This window comes from Blennius ocellaris (assembly GCF_963422515.1).
Source record: "Blennius ocellaris genome assembly, chromosome: 4".
NCBI classification, from domain to species: Eukaryota; Metazoa; Chordata; class Actinopteri; order Blenniiformes; family Blenniidae; genus Blennius; species Blennius ocellaris.
Window position 1 is genome coordinate 25,182,804 of NC_137653.1, and position 23,882 is coordinate 25,206,685.

Consider the following 23,882-nt stretch of genomic DNA (forward strand, 5'->3'; position numbering starts at 1 on the left):
GCAACAGTAACGTGATGTTGATGCAATGATGACGATGATGGCAAAATGAAGGGTGACGACAACGTTGATGGCATCAGTCGTCCAACCATCCAACACACCGTGACGCTTCATACACTTCCATTCGTCCACCGGCAGGACAACCTACCAGTTTATTTCATGATTTCTGAATGAATCTACAACTACAGAAATGAATAAGATAGATGCACTGCATCAGAAGCTATGATTCTCACATTCAAATGTTATCAGGCACTAGAGATCAATCTGCTTTTGCACTGTTGGCTTTGAGTGACACTGTAATTTCCTAAATGCGATGATTTGTTCTGGGCATGATTGTATCTTTAGGAAGAGATCAAACAGAGCTGAGTGCGCGGGGGAAAGAAGTGCAGCAATATGTAAATGACAACAAAAAACTATATATTAGAAAAATGTAAAGGTAATGAAAAGGAACGCAATTTAATTATTCTGTCAAAACTAATAAAACCAATAACATCAGTGCAATTATTTTTTTTCTAAAATCCTGATGCATTGCGATATGTGTAGCGTGATTATTTGAACGATTCTCTCTTCAACGTCATTATCACAAGAGAGCAATGGAAAAGCGCAGCGTTTGCTTTTCATCGTCTTCGGGGGAAAGAATGTAGGAGGGTCGCGGTAAAAACGATCAACAACACATTTAGTTGAGTTTTTATGAATCAGGGTGGTTTCCAATCAGTGGAGCAACAAATGATGCTCCAGGCAAAACAAACCTATGATAATAAATATTAATCACTATTGCTTTGATTAAAGCACGCAACACATCCAACAGACTATTTGATGACAAGATAGATATATGCTCTCATGCACAACTGCATTGAAGTGTAGTACTTGTATCAGGTATGAGTACTCTCTACAGTATCGGACCTGATACCTGATACCGGCATTGGTATTGGTGCATCCCTAAAATAATATATATTTCATCAAAACACACATTGAACTTATTCTGAGTGTAGACATATATTATCATTATATGTAATAAGAGGAAAAACCTCAGTAAAATAACAACTTGATGTTAAAAGTACAGGCTGTGTGATGTAACAGTTGAGGTGAGTGGCTCAATTTGATTCGGGCTCTTTGACGGGACTCAGTGAGCCACAAAAAAAAATCCTCAAATGCAACTCGAAAGTGAAGCAGAGGAAAGTGAACAACGGGAAGCATTGGACAAAAACTCTGACATCATTACAGTCTGAACTAAAAGACCCTGAGAGTAAATCTTAATGTAGAGTCTGGTTCATTGACTGACTGAGTGTCTGTGTGTGTGTGTGTGTGTGTGTGTGTGTGTGTGTGTGTGTGTGTGTGTGTGTGTGTGTGTGTGTGTGTGTGTGTGTGTGTGTGTGTGTGTGTGTGTGTGTGTGTGTATGTGTGTGTGTGTGTGTGTGTGTGTGTGTGTGTGTGTGTGTGAGGCTTGGCTGGGCCGACTGATGTGAGTGAATGTGACCAGACTAAGTGTGTGTGTCTCATATCAGTGTGTCCTCGATCGCTCTCACTGTATGGGGCACTTTAGTCTATTCTTCCACAGCACTGGGAGGCATGCCTCTCCACGCACACGCACACGCGCACGCACACACACACACACACACACACACACACACACACACAGTCCCCACCTGCCCACAGACTCCATGTTTTGACGTAAACTGGAGTGGACGAGGGGTCGAGTCGACCGCTCCGCCGCCGTCTACCCTCCCTTCGCCCTCCTCTCTCTTTCCTCGCTTCCCTCCCTGTGACACTCTCCACGGTATGTCACGCAACCCTGCACACACACACACATGCATACACAAACACAGGCGCCATGCCGTGCTCCTCGCCAAAGCTCGGCACCTTCGTCGGGGGAAAACCACTTAGGCATGCTCATATACGCACACATATTCACGCACATGCATGTCAGATTTTTTTTTCTTCTCTTCTTTGCTCTCACACATACACACACACACACACACACACACACACACGCATTTACGAGTCTTCCCCACTTAAGCCGTCTTCCTTTAACCGTCTCGTGCCCTCCCTTCCTCTCGGGTCTCGTCTGGTCTCGTGTGTGCGTGACTGTGGCTGGCTTTGGCGAGGGTGAATTAGCACAGCGACCCAGATTGGAACCAGAGGAGACGAGACGACAGAGGGAGGATACATTGAGAAGGAAAAAAAAAAAGAAGAAGGGAAAAAAAACCCTTACACTACAAATGTTCGAGGGAAGCGGCGCTGTAGTAAATACACATTGGTCTAAAAAAAAAAAAAATCCTCTCGCTGGCAAAGGATCATCGTAAAATAAACTCATTCATGTTTCTTGTGTGTATCAGTGCAATCTCAGGCCATTTCCACCAGTGTTTTACATTTTTATGCCTTGTTTTTTCTTTTCTTTTTATGAAGGTCACCACATACTGGGAGCTTCTCCACTGTCTCAGATGACAGATAACAATCGTGGAGAGTCAATATCTTTAGTCTTGGCTCTAAATCTTTGGTCCTCCGTCACACTGTGAGATCAGTTCAAAGACAAAGGTTGTAATGGTCTTTGACCAAAGACAATTCAGACCAAAATTTATGGTGATGGTGACTGCTGAGGTACTAAGGGAGTTTACCTGAGTAACCCCCCAAACGGATATAAACCAAAAGTTTTGCGGGGATTTTTCTCCAAACACATAAAATGCACAAGTGCGAGGGCTCCATCCACGCTTTGCTATTATCATTTTAGTGGCTGGACGGCACATGCTTATGACATTTTATTCTTGCACAATCACGTCGACTCAAATCGTTGTCGCTGTGATTCTGATGGGGTTCATCGTCCGATCTGCACACAGGAAACTTCTGGTTGTGGCCGAAAGTATATTCCATTTATGTTGTGCAGTTTCGCCAGTTGTCACAATCGCACCGTCTGCAGCCGGCCTAACATGAAATAAATGCATTTTTATAAACAAAGCCTCATCTGGAGGTGGCGTTTCCCGTTTCCGTCTATTTTCCCCCTTTGCTTCAGTTTTCTGTGCTGAACACTGTTTTGCATATTTGTACAAATGCTAATTGCCTACAGCTAATTATAAGAAGTGTTGTGTGTGGCCTTGTGAACCTCTTACACACACACACACACACACACACACACACACACACACACACACACACACACACACACACACACACACACACACACACACACACATACACATACGCACACGCACGCACACACACACGAATACAAGCACCATCGTACAGCTGCACACACATTTTGACAAGAAGCGTCAAGCTGAGAGGGTGTTGTCTTTCATGGGACGGACCGCTGAGACACAACAGAGGTGTGTGTGTGTGTGTGTGTGTGTGTGTGTGTGTGTGTGTGTGTGTGTGTGTGTGTGCACGTGTGTGTGTGTGTGTGTGTGCGCGCGCACGTGTGTGTGTGTGCGTGCATGCAGGTGATTGGTGGCGGATGACGAGGAGGGGCGCGGTGGGAGCAAACTGCTGTTGCGTGTCTCGTTTAGCTGACAAACTGCTTTTAGCGTTTAATTATCCAGCACTCCGTGATTAATAGGTTTTAATTACTGTAACCCGGAATATGCTCGGGTTTTCCAGTGAGGTCGACGTATCAAAAAAAAGAAAGAAAGAAACTGAAGGAATCAAAAAGGGATGCAAACAAACGAAGGGGAGTTGATCAAAATAAATCAAACGAGGGAGAGAGACAGAGAGGGAAGAAAGAAAGAATCTTTACTTCTCAAAATTCTCGCTTATTATTCAGCAGCGATGGCTGAGTGAAGGGGGAAAACTGAGCTCATGGTTTTTCCTCACTATTTATGTACTCAAGAAAATTGTTGGGCCTCTGAAAAGCTTTGACCAGACCTTGAACTTCTCCTCTTCATTATTTATTTTTCCCCAACATGATCCACAGCCACTGTTAAAACAGACTTTCTGGAGCTGTTAAAAAGGTTCCAACCTTTCCAAATTCACGCCTGACATCCGAGTGGCTTTTTGCATCCTCCGGACTCGACCTGCTGACACTCCGGGGGGAAAATGTCTCATGCTTAAATAATTGGCCAGCTCTGATGTCAGTGAGAAAAACTAAACTGCAGCGAGCAAATGGGAAAACAATGTTCCAAAATCTACCAGCAGTTTGTTAGTAAATAAGAGAGTTCTAACAACAGTACGGTGAGCCGGATCTCGCTCAGTCGTTTAACTGCTCAAGTGTATCAGGAGGATTTTACTCTGAGTCGTGCTACATGCTACATGCTACGTGCTACATGCTAAAGAGTTTCAGGCTCACTCACCAGTGATGCTACATGCTAAACATGATTAAAGTGTGAGTAATAACCTCGCTAACACTGAGCTCAGTCCCTCAGTCTACAGTCTACAGTCATAGCGCAGTGCGTAGATACATAATTTACAGTTTACTACAACGTACTGTCGACGCTGTCGTAAACTAGAGCCTTCAAGACTGTTGGGGGTGACCGTGAAGGTTTTTCACAACAACACAGAGCTTTCGCATATTGTTTGTGAATGGAGTTTAAATGAGGCCTTATGGCATTTAATAAGCACTCGTATTGATACTCGGCAAGTAGCTAATTGTTGGCACTCGGTGCATCCCCACCCAGTCTCATGACAGTTGATGATATGGTCACAAAATGTTACTTTTTTTTCTTGTTCTGTGACACGTTTTATCCCCTTTTTTTTTCCTGTTACACATAATTAATTTCAAAGGGAAACATTTCAATTGGACTTATCTTTCGTGTCAAGGACACACTTCCCCCCCCGATAAGACAGCGCATATGTTGTGATGTTTTTGTCTTGCTTTTCTTCCAACAATCAGGCATGAACTAATTTTACTGTGCGGCCCGTCCACACTAATGACTATAAAGCTCCCAATAAAGATGTGTGCGTCCACACTGATGAGCATAAACGTTTTGTAAACACCAGCTCTGAGCAGTTACTGTTTAACTGCATAGAAGCTCCGTATCCCTTCAAATATAAAAGGAAAAACAGTATCCAGACATTTTCTGGATGAAGTGAAAAACAATGGTGATCTTGGTGGTTCTGTAGTAGAGCCGGGGGGGGGCACCCCCAAAATGAGTGGGAAAATAATGGAATGTCAGCTGTATTTGTAAGGATATATGTGCAAAAAAACAATGGAAACAGTTGAGATTAGATAAGATAAAGATAGATAAATACTTTAATGATCTCCAAGAGAAATTCACAGTTCCAGCAAAGCAATAGGTAAACTAGAAGAAATATAAATTCAGTATAAACAAGTAGCGTATTAGTAATAGAGCATTCATGAAAAAAATTAAGAGGTAATATAACATATTTGCAATCCTCTCTCTCTCTCTCTCTCTCTCTCTCTCTCTCTCTCCTGCTCATTTGACAGAAAATCATGCTGTCATGTCTCATGTTGAATTAAACGTTTTACGTAATATCTGGCCGTTCACAAAGCAAATTGAGAATCTTTGTAGATCTGTGATTTAATTACATATCTTTATGGTTCAACATGTGAGATTATGTATGTATTTGAGCTAAAGCCGTTCGTTCAGTATCTGTTTGGCAGCACTCTTTGACAGCTCGGCTCCAGATCCGTCGTTTGAATAGACGGCCATACAGTAAAATCTGTTCATGCCTGATTGTTGGAAGAAAAGCAAATCAAAACATCACAGCATATGCGCTGTCTAATAGGGATAAAAGCGTGACCCAGACATAAAAAATCAGTCCAAATGAAACGTATTAGTTTGAGCAAAACGTGTCACAGAGCACAAATTAATAGATTACATTTCATGACAATTTCATCTCAACTGCTGTGTGACTGGGTTGAGCATTCCTGTAAAAACATAAAAGAATACTGCATGAAATAAATGAAAAAAAACACACTGATTTAAACATTTTGACCATTTAAAACATATAGAACCTTCTCCAAAAACAACTTTTTAAGTAATCAATGTAGAAATTTGTCAAATATGTTTAGTTTTTTTTCTCAGAATCTGCTGACAGCGGCTCCACACTGTCGGAAGCCCTCCGTTTCCGGTTCATTAAATACCCGCAGCCATGTGATAAGGCCAGGCTTGTCCAGCGGCTTTTAAAAACCAGGTTAACAGCAGGAAGACAAAAAAAAGAAAAAGAAAAAAAAAGCAAACCAACAGATTCACTCTGTTCTTGGCACATTTTCGGAGGGCACCGTTTGTGGAGAACCCTGCAGCCGCCGTCTGAAAAGTGCAGTGTCAGAGTGCAGCAGCATTATGCTGGAATGTCTGCTGAGTTTACCTTCATTAAAATCACATGCAGGCCTTAAAAGCGCTGCACATCCCCGCATGCAGCGGAATGAATTTTAAGTCCGGAGTTTGAGAGTGCGGTGTAGTTCAAAGATCACCTTTTACAATGTGATGTATCAATTTATCATTGTGTGAAAATCATCATCATTTCAGCTCTGGCAGAAAACCAAGAGCACATTAAGGAGAAATAGATTAAAATCCCCTGCGTTGTGATCCCGTTGAGCAGGGTTCAGTCCTCAGGCGCTGCTCTGCTGCAGGTTAGCTCACGTATGTTCGCTTCCAGCTCTCCCAGGATCTGACAGATTGCGTTTATCAGCCGTCTCATCCCAATGCAGCAAATTATTCCAAATATTTCAACAACTTTTTTCCATTATTTCATGCTGTGCAAAGACGCTGTCATGAACGCGAGCAAACTACAATTAGCCTCAAAGCCGATAACATTGGCCTCAAGTTGAGACTGGAGTCATTTTCAGTACGAATTGTTTGGTTTTATGAAAATAGAGATTTTCATGATGTAGTTTTTGCACCACAACAAAGAAAAAATATACATGTCAAGGTCGTTAAGGTGGATTTATGTCAAAGGTGGATTTATTCCAGGACGAAACCCACATCCCCCCCCCCCCCCCCCCCCCCACACACACACACACACACACACACACACACATACCCTCTGCCCCTCCTCTCTCCTGTCATCATAAACAACCAGGTCGTCGAGGTCGTGCAAGAGTTTATGTACCTCTGCATCACCACTGACAACAAACTGTCCTCTGAGCACCATGTTGATGCTCAATGTAAAAAGAAGTTTTTTCTATCGAAACTCAGGAATTGTCATGTTGATTGGACCTTTAAGAGAACTTTTTGGGTTGTTTTTTTGTGAATCTTCTCCCCCGTATTCCTTGATTGATGCAGTGTTCTTACACTCAAAAATGAGCCAAAACTATCTTTTTCATTCCCATCATTCTTTTTTTCCCCACCATAAAAATGACTCAAAACAATGTAGTACCGTGCCAGGCTTATAGGGGGCGCTGCAACTCTGCCACAGAAATACACGAAAGCTGGAGATGAAGACATGGAGCATGCATAAATCCTTGAATTCGAGAAATCGTCTTATTAAACCAAATGGCATCAGTAGCTTCTGCAGCTCGTTGAACACTATTGTTGTTCAAGCCAAAGCCGAACACTCGTGGTTGGATCACCTTTCAATTGATGGTTCAACTCAGGCAAACGGATTTTTCCATCACAGGAAATCCATTTGTAGCGTTCCCACTTGCACGCCGTCTTCACAAGCGACTTCCAGTGTGTGTTGTGATCTCACTGTTGTCGTTTACGCGGAGGAAGGAGAGCACGGCGACGGACTTACCCACGCAGGAGTCTCTGTGCTCTTCGAACCCGGCGGAGCAGACGCATCGCCCGATGGGCACCAGCCACTCGCCCTCCGCGCTGCAGTACATCTTGGGCGTGTCCTTCTCCTCGGCATGGTCCACGCACTGACCCCTGACCTCCACCAGAGAGGAGGAGTCTGCCCCCGTCACCACGTCAGTGAACACGGCCAGGTTGCGGCTGACGCCCACGCAGCGCTTGTAGTACACCCGCACGGAGGTCAGGGCGATGCAGGCGCCGTTGTCCTGGAAGGCCAGGTAGAAGCCCCGTCTGCTCAGCGGCCCCACGCCTCGGATCTGCACAGGAGAGGAGTTTTACCACCGCAGCTCGCAACGGGACAGAAAACACTTGTACGTCCCCCGTTTATACCACAAACCTTCCAAGTGAAAACGCAACGTATTTGTGTTTTTACTTCAGAAAAGTTTCACGTTTACACAACGAATAAAGAAAAGTTAACCGCCCCGAATTCACACCAGCTGTGCCTCGTTTCCGATCATGTGTGTCGCAGTTCTAACCATCAGCAACCAGCTGTTTGTTCACTTTGTCGTTTATTAGCATTTTTCTTTAATCTTTGTTTCTGTCTTGTTTTGCATTATACATATATATACAATGACGTAGTGAGAACAATACATTTGTTGTAATTTGGATGTTGTTCACTGAACCCCAAGTATGACCACATTGGTGAGTGACTGTCGTGGCGTGTTTACATGATGAGTCCTCAACAAGGAGTTGGACGTGTTGATGAAGGAAGTGTACAAACTTATCGGAGATATCACAAATAAATCTGAGTTTGGAGGAAAAAAAAAAAAAAGGCCAAATAATGTTATTTTAGAGATGTTAAAGCTTCAAAAAGAGCAACAGAAGACATTCAGAAACGAGTGCAAGACCCTGTTTCCATGTTTTGGTGTTTTGTTTTTTTGGTTTTAAGAAAAGTTTCATGTTTATAGGTTAACATTTAGAAAACAATATTCGTTCACACAGAAATGGCAGAAATGCTGGAAACTGTGTGGTTGGCATGCCAGGCCACTAGTGGGCGCTGCAGAGAACAATCAGCTCTAAAATATTAACAATGGGAGAACACAGACATTCTTGTGGACAGACGACCAAGTTGGATTGTTATTATGGTGACTGTCACAATAAAAGCACACAGTCCCAGGAGAACATGGACTGGGAGGAAAATGTTCTTATTGTCCATCTACTGAGCATGTGCAGAGGAACTACGGTCCTTACGTTGGCCACAGTGCACATGTACAGTAGCAGGACTTCCACCATCTACTCGGGACTGAACCTGATCGTTTTCAGAAAGGGTCGTTTTGGCCATTCACACAACAGCGGAGTGTTTTCGGAAAGTTGCACCTTGGGAACGGTTTTCAAATAGATGTGTCTTTAATGGCTCTGAGCACCGCTGTCGTCTAAATGGATACTCGGCAAAAGTTGTAAACCGGCCCTAAATGTGGCCTTGAAGTCTGAAGCCTTTATTCCACTGCTGAAGCCCTCGGCCATATTTATTGTACACAACTCTAAAGAGTTTGGAAAATTCAGGCACTTCTTCACAGTAAAAACTTAAAATGGGAGGTTGTGACAGCGGCTTCCGAACAACACCGGAGGAACGGTGTGAACACAGCCCTAATTCAATTTATGGACTGGTGTTTGGTGTTGTTTTATGGCAGCAGTCATTAATCAACTGAACCGCTTCCAACAACAACCTGGAAACATGGATGGTTTTACATTTTTATGCGCTTGTTTTTCATATCATATCACAGTTGGCTATCTTGTTAGCAGTCAGGATCTGATTCATTATATTATGTTCGACGCTTGCTGAGGACTCCGTCTGAATGAAAGATGGAAAACTTTATTCCACCCTCAGGTATTAAGGCTCAATAACATCAAATAGGTTTACAAAGGAGAACGAGAGCTCGTCTAATTGCTTGACATTGACTTTAATAACTTTCTGTCATCCAAACTGTTTAGTAAGTATTGAATGGGGAGTCATGAGGCAGATTTGTACATGGGGCTTTTTTTTCCATTAATCACACTGTACATTTTGCATCTATAGTATGGAATCGCCTTTATTTTTGGTGCAATTTAATAATCCATTCAAATGATTCTGGGGCATCTGTAGGCCTGACAGACACGACTGTAAAAACTCTTGGGGTCCTTGGACTTTTGAGGCCGGCTATTTGGAAGCTTGGGAAATGAAAAAGCGACTGTAGATGTGATGCTGTGTGAGTCTGTGTCAAGCAATTCACTGCTTCGATACCGGCCGTGCTCCCTGGCATTCTGTGCACCACCATGACCATTACTAAAAGATGCAATAAAGGGACATGGTTGAAACGGAACTGTCCTTTTCAAAATACCCAATGTGGTTGTTCATATGGAACCCTGCGGAGCTAAAAACACCTGCAACCGACGACAGAGTGCTCACTGGAGTGACCAGAACTACCTGAGGCCCAGTTTACAAGGCAAAGTGAAAACTTTTCATTTTGTGGGCAGCAACAATGGCACCGGCTCGCAATTGGAAGGTGGCCCGTTTGATTCCCCATCTTCACCTGTCCACGTGTCAAACTGTCCTTGAGCAGGACAAGGAACCCCACTGCTGGACTGAGTGCCAGCCTCCACTGGTGCGTGAACGTGTGTGTGTGTGTGTGAATGAGTGAATGTGATTGAGGCAGTAGAGCAACCCACCATCCCCCACGGAGGCATGGAGTCAGATTCTGGGTTCATCATAACTTATTAAATCAAAACAAAAACAAAATTGAAAACACACACACAGGTCCACTGCTTCTTTCGGGCTCTGAAAATGTCATTTGATTCGGCCGCATTCACACCTGGTTCAGGGCGAAAATGAGCAAACAAACCTGTAGGGGGCAGTGAGGTGAGGCAGCACACCCGATTCCCATCAGGGGTTTACTCACCTCTCTGCCACAGTGATTATTACTGCTCAAGCAAGTGGAAATCTCAAAACCAATGGGTGCTTTCATGTCGTACGGCAAAATCCAGTCAAGAATCACTTATACGTGCTTTAAAATCACCGTTGTTGTTTTTTTTTTGTTTGTTTTTACGAGATGTCTCTGAATTATTTGCTCTGAAGTCGAGCCATTCTACCTTTACGTACTCGCTCGCCCACTGTTACTCTTTCTCCTCTCTTCTGTGTCTTTCAGCAGTTCCAGACTTTCTGGGCTCTCCAACCATCAAATTGTACCTTCTTCTGTGTCTGTGCTCATCCCCCCAAACACCCCCACCCTCCACCCCCCCCCCACCCTCCCACACCCCGCCGGGTCGAGGCAGATGGCTGCCCACCTCTATGTCGAGTTCCCATCAGCTAAAAGTATGTTTCTTCTTCTCTGCAGTCATTTGTAGGATTGCTGAGCGTTTCTCTTTATTTATACAGCACTTTAATCCACTGCCACCTCACCCTGAGAGAACTCAGCTGGATAACTTTAGCCTCGTGACCAAATTCGCTGGTTTCAAATGCTGCTGCGACCTCGAAAACTGCTTCGAGCAAAGCACCTGCTCCCACTTCAGGTAGTAAATGGGTAATGATTCCATTTGCGTTCAGTCTGACATTACCTCCTGACCTGCTTTTTACTCTGCTCTAAAGACTCAACGCAAACACTATAGCACTGCTCCTCACATTGTCTTCTCTCAGGTGAAAGTCGACTGAAGCGCGGATTATCCTGTCACGCTTTTAAGAGACATGAGCCGACATGCTAATGTGCCGCTGCAGCTTCTCAATGAGGACCATTTCTTACACACTGATGTGATGGATTGAATTGATATTTCAGCTGTCACGCCGACTCGTCAAGCCCCTGATGCATCAACGCCACGTGCTAATTAGACAGCTAATTACCAGTTTTGTGGGTCTTTGCAGGTTATTACGACGAGGCTTCTGTTGCTGTTTTCTGTGAGAATGTAACATATGCTGCGCAATCATGAATCGGCTGTTGTCGTTGAGGTTGCCCCAGGATTTTCAATTTGCCGTCATGATGTGCTGCCATTCTCGCAGCGAGACAGCCCGACTATTGTGTTTACCCAGCTCCTAGAAGCTTTTCTGCAAGGAACTCGTGCTTATTTGGAACAATTTATTGTTTAGAAATGATCCTGTAGTACGACTATTGCTTGCTAAATGGTACAATAAAAGAATATTACCATCTTATATCTTATATATATATATATATATGTCTGTGTGTGTGTGTATATTGTATGTGTGTGTATTGTATGTGTCATGTGTGTAAGGATATGAGTATTGTTGTGATTTTGTTTGTGTCTTAGTATTTATCTTTATGTGGCTTCTTAAAGTTCCATGTTCAAATCTATACATATGCATTATACACAAACTATATACAAAATGTTTTTGGAAATAGATATATTTTTTGCACACATTATCTGGATACATCAGACAAAAATCAACATTACATAACCGTTTATATACAAAATGATTCACGGACTGCACAGTCTGAAGACACATTCTGTACAGAGTCTTGATGGTGCATGTTTTTGTTTTGCCACTTGATTTATTTTTAAGAACTTCATTATCGTGAAACAATCCACAGGCTCAGTTGGCAGGTTTGCTGGCGACTGCGTGTGTGAGATCATCTGACAATATTGATTAATTGCTCTATGGAGAATGGATAATATTGAGAGTTGCAGGACAGGCGAGGGATAGCCAACCAGTGATTAAGTTGGTTGATTTTTGTTTAGCATTTTAAGATTGTTCATGTTTTGGCCTGAATCTTGAACAAAACCGAAGGCGAATCAGAGGGGCGGGAACAGAACTACAGACGAAAATGAATTACATTCATGCCTTTATCTGTGACAATGTAGCGTGTCAATAACAGTGTCGTTCCATGATTGACGTCGCCGTCGATGTCGGACAACTTCCCAAGACGTGAAGCTGCTTGTTTTCCCTCCCTGTAGAAAACACCCAGCAGGAAGGAGCCCTCCGGGGCTGGAGATGCTACAAACATGGCTTCAAATCCTGTCGTGGGGCGCGTGGAAAGAGTTGTGATGATGCCAGTGTTGGTGTCGTGGCTCATACCTCCGTGTTGAGCTTCAGTCTGCGAACTCCCAGATCCACGCCCGTGAAGCTCTCGTCCGCCGCGATGGTGTCTATCTTAATGAACTGGTTCTCCCGTATGGACGAGCCCACCGCCCGGTCAGACTCGTAGTAGAACAGGTTGAAGGTTTCCTGTGGAGAAAACCACACGACCAGTCTTCTTGTAGATTCAGCACAAGCACACTGATCAAAACAAAACACGCTGGCTTGAAATGTAAATGGAGACAAACTGAAACATGCTGTGACGGCTGAATAAGATGTAAATCCATCGCTGAGGGCGCCCATCATTTCTCTTCGTAGGAGCAGGTTACTGATAGTAGGAGGTCTACTGCAGTACTGACGAGCGTGATCCATCCATCTTTTATATCTCTTCATGCACGTTGGTGTTGAAGGGGGCTTGAGCCAAATCCAGGCCAGTAATATTAATAATAAGACGGAGAGATGCACCGATACCAGTTTTTTAAAGGACGAGCACGAGTCCTAACCTGTAGCTACGTGCTGATACCAAGTACTGATACAAGGACCTAATAAATGCCATAAAGCCTCATTTATACACCATACACAAATGATATGTGAAGGCTATACATTGCTGCAAACTGCCTCCACACACATCTGCATAAACTCTGCATGCATAAACCTCCAACAGCCTCACAGCCTACAGTATGTCTGTCTATCTATCTATCTATCTATCTATCTATCTATCTATCTATCTATCTATCTATCTATCTATCTATCTATCTATCTTTTGCATTGTTGGATCATTAGACACCCATTAGTCACCATATTTGTGTCATTTAACTGGACGTGGACTGGATAAACTGGTTTTGGATATTTAATGAAAAAAATATAGTGAAAATGTTCCAGTAAATGTAGTTGATTAGCACATGTTAAAACCATGGCGGGAGATGCTATATTTGAGTTGTTAAAATGAATTCACAATCCAGCCTTGATGGTTATATTTTCACAGGTTTATAGGCTGATAATTAACATGACGAAAAGATTTGAGCAGGTGTTAATGTGGTTTAGCACATGATGACAGGAAGCCACACTCCAGACGTACTGCACGGATGCACTGAGCTGTATAGTGATTGTTCTCCAGTTTATTCCTGTTCTTCCAGGCCTTGCCAGCCAGTTTTTACCTTGCAGGTTCCCAGTACTCCCGGCATGCTGTTGCAGTCTCTCAGAGTGAACTTGACCTCGATGTAGATCCTCCTGGCTCCTTCTCGCTGAACCCAGCCCGTCCTCAGCCAGTTGTTCTGGCTCGGGCTCATCACGTTACAGACCTGAGGCACAGTCGGCAGCAGACACGTTATTGCTGTATAATCCAAACCGCGAATTGCACTAACAACCACCTATGAATTGGCACCTTTGCTCAGGCCGTCATGCTTATAACTCACGATTAACCTCCATCCTTTTCTCTAACAGTGCCTCTGCTTCTCTCCAGTCCTCGAGTTTCTCACACTCTCTTTCTGATGCTGTTTCTCTTTTCTCCTGCAGATTTGATCATTTGTAGTTCAAATTCTTTCTGGAGCCCTTTTTGCTTTTCTGTCAGGTAAATACAGTGGTCATGGAAGTTGTTTTTTTCTGTTACTGGAGCAGTGTCATACAGTGACACCTAGTGGTCCAACATGGTATTGATAGTATATTTTGATTTATAAGTTGGATGAGCAGCCAAGTATTTACGATATGGAAAATACATGCCTGCAATGACTACTTTATTGTCAAATAGCAGAGCTGACTTTAATGTGCATCTGACACCAGCGAAGAATATTGAATAGGGAAAATACCAAAATGCAAACTGGTGCATTTGAGTTTGTTAAGTTTCGGTATGAAAAAAGGTCCATATTAGAATTTTTTTCCCCCTAATAAATTTTAATTATTGATTTAAAGACAATTTAAGGGAGACGGGATCATGAGAGCGCCAGATGATGACTCCTTTAAAGAGGAATAGCAGCAACTTTAACACACCATGATGATGGCAATGGAGAAATTAGTGTGCTAGTGTAAGATGACTTATTTTATATATGAATACTGCACATGTCCATCTCGATATACGACCTGTAATTAAACATGGGCATGGAACCTGGCTCTCTGATTTACAGTGATAACCACAAAGTATATCCACTATAAAGGATATGAAATCCATCCTAGAAATTATGTGCTGAAGCTCTAACCTGAGAGTTTTCAGTGGCTGATGTCGCCCCAAACAAGAGCACACATATGAATGGACCGTAGATGCCACTACATTAAATTTTAAAGTCACTGTATGTTGAATGTTTTGCCGTCAGAGAGTACCGCCAGCACTGATGTCATCATTCCAGCCTTCGGACAGACCCTGGGTCTTCAGGAGTCTCTGCTTGTCCAGCCTACACAGCTTTTAGTGTGTTAAGCTCCTGGACGAATTGTGTTTGACTCACATGCAATTCAAGGCCATAAAACAACTCGCGCCACAGTGATGTAAAGCACGTCGCGGGTTCATTCTCCATGTCAGCTCAGAAAGCCCCGCCTGAATACATATTAGCAGTTGCCACGCTCTGGAGAACAAACATAGGAGCGGCGAAGTGCCAACTGAGACCGTTACCGAGAATCCTCAGGACCAATCACGATGCATGCGGCATTTTTATTACATATTTATTCCAGCTCTTTAATGCTTGCCTGTCTCACCGCTCAATGGGCTGTATGTACCATTTCACCATTGTAAATCACACTCATTTATTAAGTGTGTCCAAGTTTGCTGTTTTGACTGTAAGTGCAAAGTCCAGTGGATGATTTAAGAAATGGTTTTCACTCTCGTTTTCCCTTGAAGTTTCTGAAAAGTTAAAAAAAAAAAATATTAAGAAGACCCAACTCTAATGGTCACACCTGCTCTCATCGATATGAGGCCCCGTTTACATGACAATGCTTCAAGTGAAAATGCATCGTTTTTGTGTTTTCGCTTCAGAAAGAAACTGGTTAGTGGTTTTGACAAAGATTTCCTTTTATGCGCCAAACAGCAGAAATGCCATAAACAATGTACTTTTCATGTTTGGCCACTAGTGGTTGTTTGTTTCTGTGATGAAACCAGACACACACATGCAGCAGAGATCAATCTATTCTAAACATGAACAATGTGAGTATGCTATGATCACTATTATATCAGGGATTGTAATTACGGTGACTGTCAACTATAAAGCCTCAGTCCCACCATGCTTTTTGTGCCGGGACGGAACGGGGCGAGAAAGCCCCACTGACAAAAGTTGGAGATTGTACAGGAAAAAAAACCTGGTCTATGACATATTTAAATATGTCATAGACCATAAACCCTCCAGTTATTGTTTACATATGCCGCTTTGCGCTCACTAGTTGTTTTATTAACTGGGTTGATAGAAACGTTGGCACGCTCCACAGCACCGCGGTCTTTCACCAAGGTGCAGACGCTCCCCTCGGTACAGGAGAGGAGGAGATTCAGCAGGACGCTGCTGCTCAGAATGAGAACGTTTTTCATAGTGTCACAGACAAAGGAGTGTGAAGGCTTTACTCAAAAGGCCATGGAGCCGGAGTGAATAGCACAGAGGCTGGCTTTCGCATTCTTCACACCGTTGTCATGTCAATGAACAACCAAAAGACAAGGAAAGTTTGACATGATGACTTGTGTAAAATCGAGCCTTTAAAATAATCCCAGGTTGGGAGACGCTGAATACAATTAAAACAAAGTCTTAAATGCGGCAACGAGTACTGACCAAATAAGCTTTCTTGATTTTTGTTCTGTATCGGGAACTGTGAAACCTCCCATGTTATTATTAGTACTGAGCGGGACCACCTCATGAATATTAAAGAAACTGTATGATTAATTCATTCCCCGTTTTGTTTTAAAATCAGACTGAAATTAGTTGGAAAATTCCCAGTTTCCTGAGGATCAAAGTGAAATATTCCATTGAAGCTCTCATCATAACTAATCCTAATGACACATTCAACCCCGCCGCACGCCGACAACGCTACGCACCTGGTACGTGTGGATGGGGGTGAAGTACTCGTCCATCTCATTAATGGCGTCCCACTGCGAAGAGAAAGAGAAAGAGAGAGGGAGTCGCAGGTTAGCGACGTGTTTGTAAGCTCCTCAGATTCATATGCAGCCGGTCTTAGGGGCTGCCGTCTATATTTCCCACATGGTCGTGCATGCCCGCTCATCTCCCCGACCGCATCATCCGACGATTATTAGCTCTGACTTCAAATGAAACACGCGGCAGCGGGAGCACCGGTGTGGCACATCCATCTCGTTGATCAGTTCATTCCACGCTTTCAGAAGATGAACCAAGTCGTTTAGGTTACTCAGTGACTGATGGTGATTTCAAACCTCATTATCCAAACGTGTCTGTTTGAGTGACGGACAGGTTCTGATGTTTGATCACCCTTCAAATATTAGAGCTTCTCTAAAACAGAGCCTATTAGCTAAACGCAACACTGACATATACACGCCACATATTAATAGGCACTTCAGAAACAAAGTGACGTTCATCCAAACAAGCCAAGCAGATTGGCGTTTTGAAAACATTTTTAAACGGTTCTAAGTAAAAGATTCAAGTGTAAAGAAAATAACTTTCAAGTCCTGTCAATTACAAAGACCTTCTGTTTTAAATGGAAGATAGTAAATTCAGTGATATGGAACATTTTTCCAGTTAAACTCCAATATTGATGGCTGCCATGCATCAACCTTAATCTGCAGTTGGAGCAATTTGGGATTCTTTCCCAAGGACATCTTGGCACAAGGGCAGGGTGAGATGAGGAATCAAACTACCAACGTTGTGATTTCATAACCTCCCAAATACCCAGACTTCCTCCGAGAGGTTGAGGTCAATCAGTGACTTTAAATCTGCTGTTTGTTGGGACTACCATCAAGACTTTGCTCTGGAATATAGACTGGTGTGTTACTGTGAGATTTGTCTGATCCCATGACCATCCATCCATCCATCCATCCATCCATCCATCCATCCAACATTCAATGCACCAATCTGTCCATCTCATCCATCTTGTAACATCCATCCAATACACTCATCCAAGAATCCATCCATCAGTAAACCCATCTATTCAACACAAACAATCCATCCATTCATCCATTCACGGAGCCTCAGGAGAAGCATTTTATTAGAGATCACGTTTCTTAATGTCGACATCTGTTAAAAAAAAGCAAGATAACATTTTAGAAATGTTCCTCGGTTTGTGCACCCCCTATATGCTAAGCTCGCAGTGTGTTTCCGCAGGAGATAAAAAAAAACTTGACCTTTACATTCTTCCGTGGCTGAAAGCTTCATTTGAAAGATCCTCCGTCTGAGCTCAGTCCACTGCTGCAGCTCGCCTCCACGCACAACGCCAAGCCCTCTGTTCCACATTCTGTCGTCGTTGGAATTCATTTGATTCCAATTCCAACAGGACGCATTTCTCTTTAATGAGATGCCCCTCGTGTATGTGATTAGACTTACATTGCTTATAGAAAGTCACTGGTGGGTAATAATAGAATTACGAAGAGGGGCAATAAGTGAAATGTGTTGGAGTTTGCAGACCCGTTAATGTGCATTGCACATCCCTGCTCCTCCTGCATCCTGCAGTGGTAGGGACATGTATCCTGCAGGAATCTGCAGTGTTCCTCCTCTGTACTGAGTGAAGAGGATTCCCTCTTCATCACATCTGTTTTTATTTATAGGTATAAGATATATGAACGTATTTAGCTCCTTCCATGAACAGATCCCAGTCTGTCTATTTTTGGCCATTTGCATCTGATCATGTGTGATACACCGAGTTGTCACTTATCTGTCAGGTTGTGTATCACTAGTCACTGAGGCAGTCGAGCTGGATTTCACTTCAGATAAATAGGATTGGGCCACGATGAGCTACAACCACCATCTCGAATCTCAAGGATTTGTTATTACGGTGACTGTAAACTATAAAATCAAGTCCCAGGAGAATTTGGACTGGGAGTCATGACACTGGAGGAAACATTGTCCTTATTGTCCATCTACTGAGCATGTGCACAACTACCGTATTTTCCGGACAATAAGCCGCTACTTTTTTCCAAGCCGCTTATAACACGATGCGGCTAATGTATGGATTTTTACGGGTTAACGGGCTTCATGTCGCCAGATTCTACTTCCGCATGTAGATACATGCTGTTTTAGCGCCTCTGCTTCTCCAAAACTTGCCTTAATTTCTGCTCTTAGTGAGCTCGTCTTGTGTTGCTTCTCGTAGTCCGGAGCTCCAGCAGCTGATTGCCATGAATGATGTGTTCAGGTGCATCACGTAAACTAGCAAGCTGCGCTCCGTGGCTGAGAAATCTTCCTTCTCAGAATCAAAATCAGCAAATAACAGATATAATACTTTATCAACGGAGATAAAATGCTTGGTGAATATGTATCTGTCTCTCTCTGTCTGCGGGCTTCGCAGCAGGCGCGCGAGGTGCACAACACAGCACTGTGTGCAGGAATTTCCAGCACTATGAAAGATAGATTGGTGAGAATTGATGAAAATATGATCAATCCCTGTGTTCCTGCAGTGGAATTCTAGCCCTATTACAATGTGGACACCTGCGGCTTATAGTCAAGTGCAGCTTATATATGTTCTTCTTTTTAAACTTTTGCAGGTGCAGCATATATTCAGGTGAACTCTATAGTGCAGAAAATATGGTACTAGTTATGACAGCCATAGTGTACATGTGCACTATGGCTTTATAACCGACACTATAACTTTATTGTGAGTGCAAATCCACCTGCACACTGGCTGGGTGTATTTGTATAACAGCATGGAAAACATCATCCGTCCCCACTATTGTATTGGAAGAAACAGCACCACAGAGGAAAAATCCTATTTATTCAATGGGGGTTTCAAAAGTTCAGATTCACTTGAACTACAGGCAAACTTCTTTCTTTTCCACTCTTCGTTCAACCAAGAATTTTTAAGCAAAAAACCTAGGAAACGTTCAAACGTCACCAATGAAGGAGACTTGTAAACATTTGTTTAAATTAAGACTGAGTGTACAACTTCAACTACACTGACCACCAATGAAAAACCTAGTGAATGAAGGTGGAGGTCCGTAGTATTGATAGAACTGGCCGATGGCGTCCGTGCATATGTAGCCAACAAGCACGGCTACTGAAATCTCTGGCAATGAAACGGAATCTTTGAAAATCGAAAAATCTTTGAAAACTCAAAGGAAGCGCAGCTTGAGCCTCTATATTACTGGGGAAGATAACATCTGAGGAGGGATCTGATCCAGCCGTCTGGCTTGGATCCATCAAAAGTAAGCAAGCCTTTGCAAAGAGGTACTTAGAATTACGTATGGCATCCCGGGTGGAAGATAGAAGCATTCAACTTTCTAAAGTCCCATTCCACAGACACAGTAAATAGTTCTTCTCTCCATATTTGATTAGCTGGACAATAAGAACATTGTTTCCTCCGTGGTGTCATGACTCCCAGTCCATATTCTCCTGGGACTTGATAGTTGTATAGTTGACATTCAACGTAATAACAAATCCTTGAGATTAGCGATGGTGGTTGTAGCTCATTGTGGCTCAATCCTGTTTACCCGAAGTGAAATCCAACTCGACTCTGCCTCAGTGACTAGTTATACACAACCTGACAGGTAAGTGACAACTAAGTTCATCAGACATGATCAGATGCAAATGGCATCTGTCGCCTTTGTGAACAAATCCAATCCAACCAACAAATGTGTGGTTTGATCACAAAAATAACCAACAGCAACCAGTAGTGGCCCGCATCTATATGTCTATGCTGGACAGGATCAGGTGAAGCTGCTGCATTTCCTTCATTCTTCATTTATTCCTCTTTACAAAGTGTTACAAAGTTGCGGAATTTGCTTGGATGCACTACTACAAGCCCATATGTGAGTGATCGGAAGCTTGAGATTTACATAAAAGTCATCAGACTCACGAAGGAGGAATATGGCGTTTGAAAGAGTAATGGCAGATGGTGCCAAAAGCAACACTATATTCTAGTTTGAACGGGAAAAAGTCGAGTTGTTCGCGAGAATGTGAAGCATTTAATGAATGCTCTTCACTTATTTTATGGACCGGAGGAAGAGGATTGAGAGCCTGTGTCCATTTCATCATCTGAAGAGTTTGAGTGGATATGACGAGGTAACGGAGCATCCTGATGATGACAGCAAAGACAAACTCACCACTTTTGTTTATTGACCTTTGTTAATGATGTAAACCTGTTTTGTGTAAATTAGTAGATGTAAAGTTACATCTACTAATTTTATCTACTTTGTGTAAAGTAGATTTATTCAGTCATTTTTGGGGTAAAACATTAAATAATGATGCATATTTAGCCTTTTGTTTCAGTTCAAGGGATTTGGGTATATATATATATGACAAAAGAATATTCAAGGATATTTACAACACATCATCATTTTGTAATAAATGGTACGTCTAAAAATAAGTAGGCTCAGACCTGCGAGGGTTAAGGTCCAACATATTGTCCTTAAAAATGACCAATTTACATCAGAATCAGATATATTTCATTAATCCCTGGGGAGAATTCTTCCAACATGCTTACGTTTGGTTTAAGCATTTAAATTGATGAAGATTGTATCACCAAAAAAAAAAAAAGCAGCCGGAGTAAAGATGGTTGTGCGTCAGGTTAAAGAGGAAGACAAATCTGTCAATACAAAAAAGATGTACAAAGAGAGTTATATAGAATATAGCTTCACTGAAGCCATATGAATGGAATTAGAGCTGAATGCATCTTTTGTAGCAAAAAACTGGTGAATAAAAGTTGGAAACTTCAAGCTGAAGCGACATCAGGCCACCAAACACCGTGAGACAGAGTGCGAACACAAAGAGTTTAAGAGAAAAGAAACTCCATCGTCATGATGTAATATACATAAATATGGATAATATTGACCCACGGTGACACAGAGGGGGGACACACCCCAAACTGAGCGGGAAAATAATGGAACTTCGGTCACTTTCTGCTGTATTTGTAAGAATATATGTGTAAAAAACAATGGAAACAGTTGAGATTGGAGCATTTATGAAAAAAATTAAGATGTAATATGACATATTTCCAATCCTCTCTCTCTCTCTCCGTCTCTCTCTCTCTCCTGCTCATTTAACAGAAAATCACACTGTCTCATGTTGAATTAATTACGTTTTACAGCAGTTCACAAAGCGAATCGAGTATCTTTGTTTATTTGAGATTTAATTTCATATTTTGATGATTCAACGTGTGAGATTAAATATATCTTTATAAATACAAAGCCAGTTGTTCGGTATCTGTTTGTCAGCTCTTTGACAGCTTGGATCCACATCCTGATTCCGGATCCGTAGTTTGAATAGACTTTGACTTCACTCTGACCCCATTAGCAACTGTTGCTAACGCGGACGAGTCGTCGCCAGATGAGACACTTGGTATCGTTGTCCACGTCCCCCACACACATCGTTTCACCATGTTTGCGTCTTAAATGACTGGACCCAGTAAACATCAGAAGTGTCGCCATCTCTAATACTTCTCTGCAGAGACTCTCAAAGCAGGTCGTGACGCTGTGCGTCTTTCATCACCATGGAAACGAAGAGAGAGGTCGCTCTGAAAGCGATCCCAAAAATGACCGTTCATATCCATTGTATATTTGTGACAAAACACATGTTCTTTTATTCTGTTACATTGGGCCACATGCTCCTTGTCACATTCATTGTTCTGTAAATGAATAAAGCTCTGAAAAGAAGAACACCTGCAGGAACACGCTGACTGGAAGATGTACTGTGATCGCAGCAATGGATAATCTGATTATTGTAACCGAGTTGTGGTAAATTAGCCAACTTTTGTCGTGTGTGTGTGGGAAAAGTGCTCGAGGCGTCATCACGGTTACTGAGGCAACGCGCTCAAATGTCCTAAAAAATATTTTATGTAATCAGGATGTCATTTTGCTCTACATTCATGTATTTGTCGTATTTTGCTTTTACACTTTGGTAAGAAATTATCTGCCATCACAGAGTGAAGAGCGGCTTCAGGGGATTGTCGTTCTTTTTTTTTTCTTTTTTTAAATGGCTGTTTTTCATAAATGGTGGATGTGTGATATAAAAGTTTCCCCGAGGGGGTTTGGCTGGGTACGAAATAAAGCAGTTTGGTTCGAATTTAAAATTGGCATTGACAATTTGGGGAAATAAAATTTTTATCACATTAGAGGCACCCACGTTTTGTTTTTTTGGTTGTTTTTTTTTAACGCCCCCTATGGGTGAGCATGCCAAACCACAGCCCATTTGATAGAATGGGTCAGGACCTTTGTATAACACTTGATATCATGCGTGTGTCTCATTTAGTTGCAAAGTTATAGGACTTACAACATGCACCAAATTAACAGTGCGTTTCAAACTCTGCTGTTCATTAACATTGACATGATGGATTTAACTTTTAAGTCTTCTGAAACAGTTGGACGAAGGATTATTGTGGCTTTCTGAGATTAGGGTGCTCATGGCCACGACCACAACTCGTCTCCTCCCGCCAGGCGTGCGCTGATGAGGATCTCCAGCGAAGGTGTGTTGAAAATCTGTATTCATCAGAGCTAAAAGTGTCTCAAGTCACAGGCACACTGCGTCCATTTTCTGAAGTATGGGAAGTATGCGCAGGCAATTTGTATGCATGTACCAATGAAGACATGCATGTGTGTTTAACCCCAGTGTTACGGCCGCCCTCCGGGGCCGCCGGCTCCTCGTGCAGCAGAGGAGTAATTGAAAGGGAAAGTGTTGGACCCCGGGAGCTCCAGGCCTCGCCTGGCTGAACTTGGTCCCTGGGATAAGATGTCTGGTGGGGGGGGGGGGGGCGGGGGTTGATTCTTCACGAGCCCCGTAACTTCCCTGCTCAGCTTCTCCTCCCCACTGATCACCTCAAGGCACCATCTACCCCCACACACACCCCAAAAAAAAAAAAAAAAAAACCCAGCGGGATAATTAAGATGTTCAGGAGCCTCACCCACACCACCCTTCCCTCCATGCTTTATCCTCTCATCTTTATCAGCTAAATTGAAACCGTCCTTGAACTTGTGAAGACCTGGGCTAATTAGCGGGGTGTATAACCTCTCTATCTCCCTCATTATTCCAGTCTTACTGCCACTATGCCCTCAACCAGCACTTTTTTTTCATCCCTTTTCGTGTGAAATCACAGCTCTTCCGTTGGCTGCCGGTGTTTTCACAGCAGCT

The 23,882-nt window shown here is 42.8% G+C and overlaps 1 protein-coding gene across 1 annotated transcript in view; it reads right to left on the bottom strand.

Annotated features, from left to right (window-relative positions):
• Positions 1-23,882, bottom strand: part of epha8 (eph receptor A8) — a gene marked incomplete at both ends in the record, with an annotated part of 166,565 nt that overhangs the window by 60,925 nt on the left and 81,758 nt on the right. Inside the window, 4 exons of the mRNA XM_080495021.1 lie at positions 7,624-7,939; positions 12,682-12,831; positions 13,839-13,982; positions 16,682-16,735. Of these exons, the coding sequence (XP_080351147.1) occupies positions 7,624-7,939; positions 12,682-12,831; positions 13,839-13,982; positions 16,682-16,735 (664 nt within the window). The remainder of the gene's footprint in view (positions 1-7,623; positions 7,940-12,681; positions 12,832-13,838; positions 13,983-16,681; positions 16,736-23,882) is intronic.